A 14137-nucleotide genomic window follows, 5' to 3' on the forward strand; every position below is an offset into this window, starting at 1 on the left:
CTCGAAAGATGTTTGGTACAACATTTTCAGAAAAGCAACGAGGAAGAAGAAGAAGAAAGACTTTCTGGAATTGTGATGATCTGACAGCTGATAATCTATGACAGTTACTCAGTCCGACTTGTTGGACTGGCCGGTGTTATGGAACAAACAGTACCCATTAAATGACAACAGCAGTTTGTCAATGAGGTTTGACCACTTCAAATGACATGCTTTGCACTTCACTAATGATGAGTTGTTGGCCTTGGCATTGAGCAACTGACACAAATCACTTCAGAGTTAGTCATCCTCACAGTGAACAGACGAAACAGACCAAATGAACAAAGCCATTCTTATCAGCAATCAGTTGCCAAATGACAAGATGGATGCTCTGGTTGGAGTGCCAAGGAAGCCGGCGTGCGACTTTCAAGCAGGCCGAGGACCAGGGAGATAAAGGCCGTCAGGCATCCCGGCGGCCGTCCCTGCACAATGGGTTCATTGACAGGACCCGGCTTATAGCTGCAGCAGTACAGGCGCTTAGGCCAGACCACTCTCTGTGTGGCGAGGCCGCTGGGAGCTTTCTGAGCTTATCCAAATGCTAATAAGTCCCAAAGCTGACTGGAGCATAGCCTTTCTTCTCCTCTCAACCTCCCACTTTCCTGCAGCTGACAGGAACGAGCAGAATTCATCCCTCTATCCCATCCGTCCGCTTTTTGGGCACTGAGAGTATGAATGTGCCACTTGACTTTGCTTTACAGCTGCCCTCTGTGCTTACAGACGACATGCGCGCACACACACGCCACAAAGAGGTGGTCTTGCTGCCAAACATTTCCATAAAGGGGCCCAAAGACAGAGAGGGATGCCTGCAGAACAGACACATTGTGTTTGAGAAGCTCAAGAGTTCCAGTGTCAGACGCCGAGAGCAGTAAAACACAGTGTGTGGGTGAAGAAGTTATCCAGGCCCGAGTCCGGCACATTCCTCTCCTGGTCAGAGCATTGTTAGACTCATTGGCAAAGTGTCTGCCAAGTGTGTGGATGAACCCCAGCGAGGCCCTCTCTGGGAAAAAGAAAGTGGACAGGCGGACGGAGCAGCGAGCTGGCGCGTGGACTCGTAGCATCAATGCTGAGAGAGGTTATTGTTATAGTGGGAGCTGCCAAAGCCTCCACAACCCCAAAGGCAGAGGGGGAGAACAAAAATATGTTTTCACTTTACATGACGCCATGTTCTTTGTCTCCTTAGAACCCAGACGCATTCTCTTGATTTGAGTCAAACGCTCTGCGTATTGTGGACACCCTCTGTCTCTATCTTTCTCTCTTTTTCTGCCTCCTCATCCCGGCGTTGCCAACTGACGACTTGCGGCAGCGTCTGCTTTCCATATACATTCGTGGCAAAGTTTAGCCCAATAATTGAAACTCTCTTGTAGTGAGCTGGACCTGTGCATCCCAAAGCAAAACCACAGAGAGAAGCGGGGTAATGGGAAACACACTAGGCTGATAAAAAACCAAAGTTGCTTCGGAGCGAGCAGCCTCTTTTTGAGACGGGCTCAGGACTTTCAGTGGTTCCCCGAAATGTTGATTAAACTCATGTGTAGCGCCGAAATGGAGCCTCCGTGTTCCAGACCCCAAAAACCTTAGCTGAACTCTCCGCTCAGAGCAACATGGGCCTCATTCTTGACAAATAATAAAAAACACTTAACCTCAGTTCGGTGATTTATCTTCCAGAGGAGAGTTTGGAGCATCCTTGGGCCATGGCAGGGTTTGTCCATTGTGACACTAATTACACTACCGAGTAAATATCAGCGCATGAGGTTGTCAGATAGCTGTAATGGGCAGCTGATCGGCCATATGATGCAGAGATAAGTGGGGTGGATTGCCTAAGTGAACACAAATGTGCTCCTCTATAGCAGATAATACATCTGGAATAAGTCTGGTTAGGAGCTGAAATCCATATAGTGAGTGATGAATGTGACAAATAAGGCTTGGGATTCTCCGGCTGAATCAGTAATCCTCAGATTAACTTTGCAAAGCAGGATGTGTGCATCCAAAATAAGATGTGAGAAGGATAGAAGAATATCAATGAGCGCATGATTATGGGAAAGAAAGAGCAAGACAAAGAGAGCACGTTTGCATGGGAAAACTGATTTCACAAATGCCTCTCTGCTCCAGTTTGAGTCGGCAGCAGTCGGGGAAAAACCTTTCTTCAGAGCCTGCAGCACATTACTGCAGAGACAGAGACCCCAGCAGACAAATCTGATAACCAAATCCTTCAGCTATACTGTGTCTGGAGGCACGTGCCAAATTAAAAGCTGCTAAAACAGCAAAGATGGGGAAGAAAAGGACACTCTTGATCCCTCCCAATATAGGCTGGAGGGGCTTGATCTCCAGTTCGCCTTCTTTGGGCTTGCTTGCTGGCTTAGTCTGCTTTTTTTGTAGTTTCAGTGAGGTTTCTACACCCCCTAAAAAGGGCCTGACCTCCATTGACTTCTGACCATTTGTGCATGTGTGTATCTACATATGTATGTGGTCGGCAGCTATCAAGTGGGCCCGTGGTTCCCGTGGCGTCTCAGAGGCAAATCTCCTCCTCTTAAAGGTCAGCGCTGACCCTCTTGCAACCCTGCGCTATTTATAATCAGCCCCCCACCTTCCAGCAGTTTCCAGCACAGAGAGACAGCAGAGAGGGAGAGAGAGACCAGTGCTAATGCACAGCACCACAGAAATATAACAGTATCAGGCAGATGTCTGCTCCTCAGACTTACACTTTTGTTCTTCTCTCTCTCTGTGTGTCGTTTTGAGATATCAATCTGACCCTTTTGTCACTGACGGATGACTCTATGACAAAAGAACAGAGGTCAGTCAGAGGTGTGCTAAAGGCTTATATAGCTTTGAAATGATTCTTCAGCCTTTTATTCTTCAGGAAAGAGGAACACAGCAGTTCTCTTGTTTCAGACCAATTAGACTAATCCTTCAACCTGAGCTTACAGGAAGAAATGAAAGGGCTTTTCGAACAATGAATGCTGCAGAGCCGCCAAATACTGGAAGACACAATGACATCAATACCTCACTTATCACACGCACTCGCCCTGCGTCACCTGCTTACACTGACGACGTCTGCATTTTCAGCAGCTCAGTGCAGCAGGGGTTTAGTGATGGTAAAGGTAGAGCTAGCTGTGGCTGATTCACGTCAGTGTCACCACCACTAAACACCGGAGGAACGACAATCACAACCTCGAGTGCTGTTCCCTTGCGTTTCCTAATGTCTCTCTCTGTTTGTCTTTGGACATGGCCATCCTCGCCAACCACCTCCGTCTGACTGCATCGGCCTACTCACCTGTTTTTCATGTCGTGAGCCTGCAATTCATGTAACTGTGTGCACCTCAGAAAAACGTTGAGGCCAATCAGATTATATTGGTGCTACAGTTGTTCTTTCTTCTTGTGTCGCCTGCTGCCAGCTTCATCGAACTTGTACTCCAGCCTCTCCTGCCAGTCTGTCGTCTTCAGCTCTTGAGCCACACTCAGCTACTCACATCTTGCCCACCTCTCATTCCCTCACTCAGCCCTCAAATTAGAGCTGCCAGTGTGTAACCACTGCTTCATTGAAACCTCTTCGAATGATTAACCTGCATCTGGGTTCTGCATTTTGGGTAAAAACTGACATTCTCGCAACAGCAACAGAGCACAGTAGAGCTAGTAGAGGGTCCGTTTCACTGTTAAAACAGCCGTGTGTGTGAATTGGTGTACGCATCCACTGCTTGGACTATCTCACTTGGAGCAGCAGCATCACCTGAGGCTTTCCATCCACATGAGACATGAATGCACCAATAGCAAACTCGTGTTGCACTGATCCTGTCCATGTCTGGTCCGATCCTCAGCAGTATTCGCAGTCTTTGATTCCTTTACCTCGTTTTACCTCCTGAGACTGGACTCCTTTTTTTTTTTTCTAAATGCCTTTTCTTATCTTACACCAACGCTCTCTTCCTTTTCTCTCCATCTTTATCGAACCCATCCTTTCTTTCTCCTCCCTGTCTCTCTTTATCTGCTCGTCAGTCAGGTGGTCTTTCAGCACACTGGTGTGTAGAATCACTGCTGGTGTCCTATCACTGATGGAGCCTATAGAGACATCGATGGCTTCACACCAGCCTTTACAAACTCACACACACATATCCTCAGGCGTCCTGGCGAAACAATGGCCTTACCAGTTTCACTCCATCTTTCACTGAAGCGCCTCCTGTAGGGATTAACGCGGCGACAATGTGCTTCCAAAGAGGAGGGAAAAGGAGGAGAAGCATTTTTGAGCTTTTGTCGTGCATTGAGTTGAAAGAGTGTCACGGCACGCGACGGGACTTGGCCTGAACAATTGAATAAAAAGAATAAAGACATTTCATTTGAGGGCAGGGAAGGTTCAAGAGTGTAAATCATAAGGAAAGAACAGGATCTAGAATATATAATAGGTCATTTTTGGAGGCAGATATTTAAGAGCGTATTAAAGGATTCCACATAAAGGGAATCACCCGCATGAGCTTTGGAACATCACTTTTATCCCTGCACATAATTGCAACCAAATTACAATAATTGTGCCAATTAAAGTAATCCTGAATGAAGAGAGCGTCATCTTAATGTTTCAGTACTTGGGATAAGAGTCTCTCTAATTAAGGCTGAATTGCCTGGCTGCATTTTCATTCAGAGTGTGATTACTGAAGGGAGGAAAAAAAAAAGTTTTGAAGTGTCCGAGAAGTGCCTGGTTCTAGTCACGTCTCTGAAATTGGGGGATTGTCTGGTGGATGAATGCAGGGCCACGAAAGAGAAGAGAAGTTGATTCGACATAAAAAGTACAGCGCATCAAGGTTTGGAGAACTGCATCCCAGTACTTGCATGATGATGATAACAATGAGAAAACCAGGACTTCTAAAACACTGCAATTTCACCTGACAACTCTTCCTCTGCTGTGTTTTGCTTCCTGCGCCGCGTGAATGCGTGTGTGTTTGTGTGTGTATGAATATGCGCGTTTGTTGAACGCAGCCTGCATCCCAGGGCCTGATTAATTACACTGATTCTCAGAGGAGTTGTGGGTGACATATGTTCTTGCACTGGTGTGAGAGCCGGATGAGTGTGTGTGTGTGTTCTCTTTTTACGTGTGATTTGATCAGCGTACATGCATGTTCAACCACACATGCTTGTTAAGGCAAAAACAGTGTCTGCATAAGCGCTTCCACAGTTTGTGCATGTGTGTGTCAGAGTTTTTGTAAGTGTTCAGCATGTGATAGTTTGTGTGTTTGCATGTGTGGGTGTTTGTAATGAACAGAGGATTCAGGTGCAGCGCCAGAAACACACTCTTGAGTGCGGAGGGGGCATCCTGGCACAGACAGGGCACCAGATGTCAGAGCAGGGCAGGAACCTGCTCAGTGGACCAGTGACACTTTTTTTCTCGAGCTGAAAACGGGATCTGGGCGTCCAGGAATAAACTCTCTGAGGGGCCCACCCCCGTACACGATTAGGTCCAAATGTGTTAACCCTATCAACCGAAACTCAGAACTCTTTCACTTTCCAAACTAATCACTCCGTCACACATGAAAAGGTAATGATCAGATAAACTAACTGACACTGCTGCCGACAAACCGTCCTTCAAAAAACCTTGAAGGTGTGTTCAGAGAAACAGAAGCTGCCTGAGTGTGTGCATTGATTTTGATACTCTGGTTCTTGTTTCTGCCCATGCTCAGCTGGTTGAGCTGAAGCCGGCCGGCTCATTGGTCGATCCGCTGGATGTTCCTGCAGAACTCTGGAGATTTAGGCGTATAGAGGCAGAGGAGGCATAGAGCTATGAGGGAGGAGAGCTGGTATAAGAAGATGGAGGTTCATGGAGAGGAGATAGAAGCTGTGTCTCTCCTCTCATCATGGACAACGTGAGATCTCTGGCTAATAAGATGGACGAGCTAGCTAGCCAGGAGTCAGACGGCGTTTCAGGAATGTAACATGTTGTGCTTCCCGGAAACGTGGCTGGATCAGGATATTCCCAACCACAAGGTCTCCATTGACGGCTTCCAGACTGTCAGGGCAGACTGGGATAGCCCTGAGAGCGCTGTGGGCCTCCGACCATATTATCTGCACAGGGAGATCTCACGTGTCTTACTGGTAGCTGTTTACATCCCCCCTCTGCCAACCCGACTACAGTGTCCAACGTTCTCAACGCTGCCATAGAGTACCAGAGTGCCCTCTTCCTGATCTCTGTGACTTCAACCATGTATTTATTTTCTACATAGCTTATTATTGTATTTGTATAACTTACTGTGTATAGAGCAACTGTAATGACTGAATTTCCCTCCCCGAGATAAATAAAGTATTTCTGATTCTGATTCAGTGGATAGTCCATCGTCCCTTTTTACACTAAGAATCTGCTGCCGCAGCATTACGCAGCTCTGCAGTCACTCTAGCTCTGTACTTTGATATTTAACCCAGCAGTGACATAACATTGGTGTCTCAGAGCGCCTTTAATAATGTGCCACAAGAGGCACAACATGGCAGCAGCACATTTTTACAGTGACACTATTTTTCTTCTATTGTGCGTGTTACTCTCTCTGATGCCGACTCAGTGGTGGAATGACTTTGCCAAACCATTACACCCCTGTGTGTTTTACATTACAGACAAAGCCTCACAGAGACATAACAGTCCCAACTTGAATGGGCAATGTAAAAGAGGCTGATTGGAAGACTATTACCTTGTGCGCACAAGATAATGACTTGTTCCCTGGAGGAAATTATCTTAAAAATATAACTAAGATTATCTTTGTAGAAATATGAGTTGAATGTTGATAACATGTTGTTGTTATAACTTCAGAGGGAAGTTGAGATTAAAGATGATGAGTGTTCGGACCACAAGGAAAAGCTTTTGTATTTCAGTCTGTGGTGTTAAACTATGGAACAGTCTCAATATGGAACTAAAGCAATGTCTGAATATAATTCAATTCAAGAAGAAGTACAAAGAAATGATTTTCATAAGGTACAAGGAGGAAGACAAGTGTATATAATCACGAGGGGTTCACTTTTGTTTGTTAGCGTAAATATGAGGATAATATATGAAGATTTGACATGTGGGATTGTACTCGTATAATGGCAGAAAATAGTGAATAGAGGGGTAGGATTAGATAAGTTTTAACTTCTTCCTACTCCTTTTCGCACATGTAAAGTAAATTGTTTCACTGCTTGCTAATATTGATTTGGTTTCTTTTGTAAAACTGTTTCTTTTTATTTTATTTTTTTCTTGTATGTTTGTATAACTCTTTCTTCTTTTCTGCCTCCTTTTTATTGTATTTTTACTTTTACATGTTCTAAATCAAATCAAAAATCAAATCAAAAATTTCCAAAAAGGATACTTTTTTTCAATCTCAATGTATTTTGGGGCTTTTTTTGGGGAGAGAGAGGGGGGTATGACATCCACCAAAAATTGATCCTATGACAAGTGCGACGAAGGCTGTAGCCTCTGTACATGGGGTGCCTGCTCTGCCGACCGAGCTAAACCATTGCTTCCAAGGAGACATTTTCAACACTGCCCCAGTGTTTGATCTACTAAAAACCAAAGATTGCTGCTTTAGTTTATGAACAACTACAGAACTATAAACGTTTTGTAGTTCAAATAATGGCTTAAAGGTGACATATCATGCAAAATTGACTTTTTAATGGTTCTCTACCTGAAATATGTGTCCCTGACATGTCCACAAACCCCCCGAGAATGAAAAAAATCCATTCTGCCCCTGTTCTGATTTCTACACCTTTCTGTAAATGTGTGTGAAACGAGCCGTTTCAGACTTCCGTGTTTTTGTTACGTAACAACAATATCCGGTCTGTCACGGAGTCAGAGCTCGGAGCTTGTTCAGCCCATAGACTGTATAAAATAATACTGAATCCCTCCTCCGTTTTTCATTACCTGCACAAATGTGTGCTAACAAGGAGCTTAGGAGGGAGGCATGCTAGTTGTAGGCTGTCTTAATAAACACAAAGGTCGGTTTTACTCCCCACGTCTGCAGATTTGAAGATCTAGTGGATGATTTTTATTTGTCATGGATAAGTGCTAGCGCTAGTTAGCATAGCCACATAGCTACATGTTCATAGCTGTAGCTGTAGCTGTAGCTGTAGCTGTGTACCAAGACACACGTCGACATACTGACAAATAAAACAACAAGAAACACTAAATCTGTGACCAATCCTTCAGAAAAGGTCCTGCTGCCTTTCTGGCAGAGGTCGGTTTTACTCCCCACGTCTGCAGATTTGAAGATCTAGTGGATGATTTTTATTTATCATGGATAAGTGCTAGCGCTAGTTAGCATAGCCACATAGCTACATGTTCGTAGCTGTGTACCAAGACACACGTCTACATACTGATAAATAAAACAACAAGAAACACTAAATCTGTGACCAATCGTTCAGAAAGGTCCTGCTACAGGCGCCTCTCCGTCAGGATCAGACTCTGGATCAGATTCAGAGGGTTGAAGTTACGCGATCTCTGAGCAGCCGTGTATATTCAGCCAACATGTAAACATTAGATCAACGTGCTGGAGAGCCGAGGCACATCCACTTCCGGAGGGGGCGTGGTCAGAGGGAAAACAGTGTTCTGATGAGGAATGAAGAAGAGGACTTTTCAGGCATGCCAAAATCTGATTTCAAAGTGTTTTTTTGAGCATAAACTTTAAAGACATGTTTTGGGGACCTCTTAGACCAATATATATTGATGAAAAAAGCGTGATATGTCCCCTTTAAATGATTAACCAGTTGAAACATTGTTGGTTAAATAATGTATAGGCCAAAGTGACAAAGTGGATCACTTGATGTCACTCCATTTCTCTATATAAAGAGATTAATATATGCATAAAGACATTTATGGTGAAACTTTATTTGTAACTGAATCTAATACACATTAACACACACAGACAAACATGCACACAATCACACAGAGGTCATCAAAGAAGATTACCAACCATTCAACAAAAAAGCTTCCAGGGGTCCAACAAAGAGAACCAAGATAAAAAAGGTGAGTACATTACCAAAAACACAGAAGAAGTCGCAACAACAGCTGCGTGTCCAACGAGAGTGTCCTTGAACAACCTCGCTCAGTCACTTGAATAACGCCACTAAAAGACTTCCACTAAATAGCGGAATGTAATGTAATGACTCCAAACAACATCAAGAAAATGAAAAATACTAAAACCCATTAGCAGTCTTTGGAAAATGGCAGAGCCGCTTTCAGCAATAACCATGAAGCAGGAGAGAGCTAGGTTAGCAGGAGCCATTAAGTCTAATAGCTGCTAAAACAAGGAACAAGTGACTCCTGATGCTGAGGAGGAAGAAATGATAAACCCAAAAACGATAGTCACAAGGCTGCAGGCTCCAAATTCAATTTGCCAGTGATCAAACAGCGCTGAAAACACAATTCTAAGACTGTTAAATTGACAGTTACAAATATACAGGTTTCTCCAAAACACTTCTTGTTTTGTTTTCTGATCCGTGCCTCACGAAGACGTGAGGAGGCCACGTCCCTGGCTCTCTACTCGAGGTGTAAAGTTTAGTTTTCCCTCCAAAACTGATGTGAGAGTCATTTAAAGCTATGCTCTGTGTGAACATGTGGGTGAGCTTGATAGCTTTGAGTCGGTATCTCTAACAGACAGTGCAATCTTTGTTCCACACTTCTTCCCCCCTGCTACCTTGCATCAGTCTGGGCAGCCCGCGGTCTTACCGTTAATCATAGAAGAATCGCTAAGGTTATTAACCGATTACACATTCTCCATCAGATTAGGAAGAGTTGTACTGGCCCACTCCGGCTGCAGGAATTAGCTCGACTTATTTTCCCTTCACGCCGTGTCCTACAATGACACTTCACAGCCCTTCATGGACGCTTGTTATTGCCAGACAAGTTGCTAAAAACAGCTTTCAGCCGTTTTTGAAAGCGTGTGTGTTTGTGTGAGATATGAGGAGAGGTGGGCGTGCGGTTCTATTTTTTCTCTCTTCTCCAGGAGTTCAGGTACATGCCATGGAGAGTGGCTGTCACCTTCACCACTGAGAGGCACTCTGCATTACTCGTGCAACATTTCACCGTGGTTTGGAAGTGTTTGGGCTCGTTTGCTTTCAATTTAAAGGCTCGGTAGGGCAGAAAGTTTAAATGATGATACTGAGACTGAGGATGAAACCTGACTTTTACTATCACCTTTAAACAAAAGGAGATTGTAGAGTTAATCTGTACTTACATCAAAGTAAATATAGTGTTTCTAAGACTGTGTACACTGTGGCCTAGAAGCCGCACAAAGAGCAGAGGAGAGGAAGCAAACACAGCCTTGTGACTGAGATGCAGGGCGACAGTTGACCTATAAGGGGCTGACTCACCCCCACGTTCACTTCACCACTAATATATTCACTTAGTAACGCTCAGGGGATGTGCAGTTTCACTGTGAAAAAATGGATGAGCACAGCCTCCCATACACATGTATGCACTCCTAAATAAAAACAAAGAGCAGACAAAGAGGTCAGGACTGTGTTGGTGGAATAATTCATCCAAAAAGGCCCTAACTTACAGAAACAGAAGGTTGATGAGCTGGTCCAATGATAAGATGTATCAGAGTCTGAGTGTGTGCACATGTCAGTGCACTGAAAAGGAAATACACAGAGGTAGCTATCCACTCCTCCAGCAGACAGACAGCCTAAAAAGAGGTCAGAGGTTTTTGAGAGGTTAGTCAAGTGCCGGTCCCCGCATTGAGGGAAAAAGACAGAACAGCGACCTGAAGAGCCTCCTATCATCAGAAAGAGGAAGAAAAGAGCTGAGAGACAGAAAAAGAACGGCCGACACAGGCCTGAGTCTTATCAGCAGCAGATTAGTGTGCGAGATAAGGCCTCAAGGCGAGGCGTTGTGTTTAGCCTGTCTGAGGCTTCCTGTCATCATCATTAAGGCCGCTCCTCCGACAGCCACTGCGGAACAGAGCAGCCATTTGGAAAGACAACCAGTGAGGAGGAAGATAAAGACAGACAGGACCGCTGGTCAGAGGGAAGATGACGGCTATATTAAGTCTAATGAACAGAGTGAGCACAGTTGCATGCTTTGGTGGAGGCTGCTGGATGTCGGCCTTTTGTTAGATGTGGAAACAGGACAGAGTTTGGAGGCTCACACAGATATCTTCCTGTTTTCTATTCTGCAGTGTTTACAGTAAAACTGTGGGTATTCCATCTGCTGTGTCCACTACACTGTAAATCAATGCATGACATGAGTTACAGCCTTCTGACTACCTCATACTGTGTGCTCCCCTCATGCTGTGTACATGTAATGCTGTCTGCAGCATAAGAAATGTAATGTAACGCCTATTGTCCTTTAAAAACCGATAGCAAAAAGGTTTTTAATGAGGCAGTGGTTTGCCTCGGAGACAAGGGAGGGAGGGTTGTCTGCAGAATCTCGCTGGCTGACTGGCTGACAGTAACTGTCTGTGACACTTTGCTGCCGCGGGAGTCGTAGGCACTAGTGTAGTGTGACAGAGTGCAACCTTTAAAGGCCAGCGACTGATGCACAACAGCACCCAAACCCAGCGATTCAGCCCCGCGCAGGCCTCCCCCTCATCTTTGCGGTGAGCATGCCTCAAAGCATCGGTGACCACACACACACACAAAGGCATGATCAGTCATATGGTTTAAACACACACAGACAGATACAAGAGTTTACAGCCGCTGCTCAACTGAAGATCTGTCAAAGATCTGTTGTCCGGTTTTAAAGAAATGTGGGGTTTCATGAATACGGAGGAGTCGTCGTTTTCCTCGTGCATTAAGTTGAATTAAAGAATCTGTCCGTCAGTGGCCAATTAGTGCAGCACTCACAGCCATTTGCAGTATTTGCGGACTAATGTTGCCCACACAGAAACAAAATCCTCTACTGCCACCTGCTGGTCAAAGTAACGTTGATCAGAAATTCAGTTTAAACAATCAAAAAGGAATCTATTCATCTACTGTGTCTCTTCAATTCACTTCTGTCATCTTGATCTCTTAGAATAACTTAGATACGTTGCAAAGAGAAGTGTGACTCTGTTTCTCCCTATGTGTATGTGTGTGTGTGTGTGCGTGTGTGTGGGTGTGTGTGTGTGTGTGTGTTTGTACCTCTCATAGATGGTCTTCAGAGCGATCTGGTCGGACACTCCTTCCGACTCCTCCAAAAACAGGATGATCCACGATGTCCTGTACGGCCACTCTTCCGTCATGTTGATCCACGATGCCAGCCGGTCCCAGTTGAAGATGATCTGATTGGCTCGCAGCAGGCGACCTGTCACAAACAATGAAGAGAATTAATGACGTAGAAGCTAATGGTCCACTTCAACTCGTATCCTGCTCAAGAAAACAAACTCTAATATAAATATCTATCTATATTTATTGCCATTGTACCATTGGCTGGTTTGAGTTGTGCATGCGTTTTGAAAGCATCTAATGAGACCAGGATGTAAGAGCTGAAACTTTAGGACCTGGTCTCGTTGGATGCTTTTGAATGACTTGGACGCAGACACATCTGGCTGTGGATAACCTGCTTGAAATATTTATGATTTGGACGACTTTTTATTCTTTGTTTTTGATGTATTATAATCACCTCTTGTGTTACGTTTGCATATTTGGCTGCTTTTTGTTGGAAACCTTGTAAACAGTTCTGCTGCCTAGCTTGGCCTGGACACAATTGAAAAAAAGATGTTTAATCTCAATGAGTTTCTCCTAAATATCGGTTAAATAAAAACTAATTCAAAACGTTTGATCCCGGCGCAAATTTAGCCCAATGTTTGAATTGTGCAACCACTGTCCTCTCCTCTATACATAAAGATGAAAAAGCCATAAATGTCACTTTAAAAACACCTATTCCCCCAAGGAGTAGTTAAATGTAATATACTCAACCTCTATTTTCTATATATTACTAGATCGTTTTATTTACAATTCTCTTTACCTGTGATGGAAACAATGTTGAGCAGCCTCCTCATTGTCTGTGGGCTGATGTCGCTGAACCAGTCCTCCGTCACCAGCAGCTTGGTCAAGTCAAAGGACATCTGTCTGGTGATGGTCCTCTGCATGTGTCGACGCCGGTACGTATCCTGAAGAGGAAACATCAGGAGTTATTCGAAGATTTAGATTCTGTGTTTCAAGCTGGCTTCAAAAAAAAAAGATATGTCTCTAAGACTACAGAAAGATTCATCACTTTAATCTAACTTGTACGTTGGAAGTTTGATTTGAGGTTTCTTCTACATTATTGATGCCACAAGCTGTGCATCATGGGACAATAAAGCGAATATATCACGCTCAGCATGTGAACTCAGGCCTCGTCATACTTCAACCTTATGCTTTAAAAGACTGAGGGGTAAATGTAATTGGTTGAATAAGGCTTCACATGCTCGTATACTTTGTGGATTGGATAATTGGGTAAGCTAAAACTTGTTAAGTAACAATCAGCCAGTTAAATGCTGTTAAGACACCTCTGCAAGTGTTGCAATTGAACCCTCTGAATGAGCGGAGCATAAAACCATAAAAAAGCTTTTGTTTTTTTCTTTTACTGTCTCTCCAATCATCCGCCTTTGCTGTTTTTTCCATCTGTTCCTTCCATTTTTCAGGATTTTTATCTCTCTTTTCATGAGGAGAAAAATCATCTCCCTGTGGCTGCAAATAAAAATCAAAGAGCCACTGTCCAAGGCTGAAACAGCCATGACACACAGGCGAGCTATTGACACAGATCTACCGGGGAACATCTGTGATGATATCAGACAGCTGTCTCGGTCATGAGCCAAGGCGAGGCTTTTGGTCGACTTTGAAGTCGTAACTCCGGTCTCATGACCTCTTTCTCAGAGAGATGAAACATATGGCCACCACTCAGTCAGAACTGAAAAAGGTCTGTCATACGGAAAGTCCTGTGTCACGGACCCACAAAGATGTCTCAATTTTTACTGTACAGTGCAGATTTAATGGCTAAGTTCCTTAAATATTTATTTCCTTACTTGTGCTTTTTTTTATTCCCATTACAACTTCCACATAAACTGTTCATATTTTCTGCAAAAAACACAAACTTTATTCATTTTGAGAATCTGAAAGTGCTTTCAGGTGATATTTTTTGTATAAAGGGAATTTATTTCAATCCAATAACAGAAAAATAGATGGCAGAGATACTCCTTATGTCATCCCC

The 14137-nt window shown here is 44.1% G+C and overlaps 1 protein-coding gene across 2 annotated transcripts in view; it reads right to left on the reverse strand.

Annotated features, from left to right (window-relative positions):
- kidins220a (kinase D-interacting substrate 220a) overlaps positions 1 to 14137 on the reverse strand; it is a 95356-nt gene that overhangs the window by 62297 nt on the left and 18922 nt on the right. For both annotated transcript variants that reach the window (XR_004629714.1, XM_034675616.1), the window contains exons 22-23: positions 12914 to 13058; positions 12088 to 12250 (exon numbers count right to left, since the gene is read on the reverse strand). Coding sequence is in view for 1 of the 2 variants with exons in the window: in XM_034675616.1 (XP_034531507.1) it covers positions 12088 to 12250; positions 12914 to 13058 (308 nt within the window). In the remaining variant the exon portion in view is untranslated. The remainder of the gene's footprint in view (positions 1 to 12087; positions 12251 to 12913; positions 13059 to 14137) is intronic.

Source organism: Notolabrus celidotus, chromosome 22 (genome assembly GCF_009762535.1).
Source record: "Notolabrus celidotus isolate fNotCel1 chromosome 22, fNotCel1.pri, whole genome shotgun sequence".
Taxonomy (NCBI): Eukaryota; Metazoa; Chordata; class Actinopteri; order Labriformes; family Labridae; genus Notolabrus; species Notolabrus celidotus.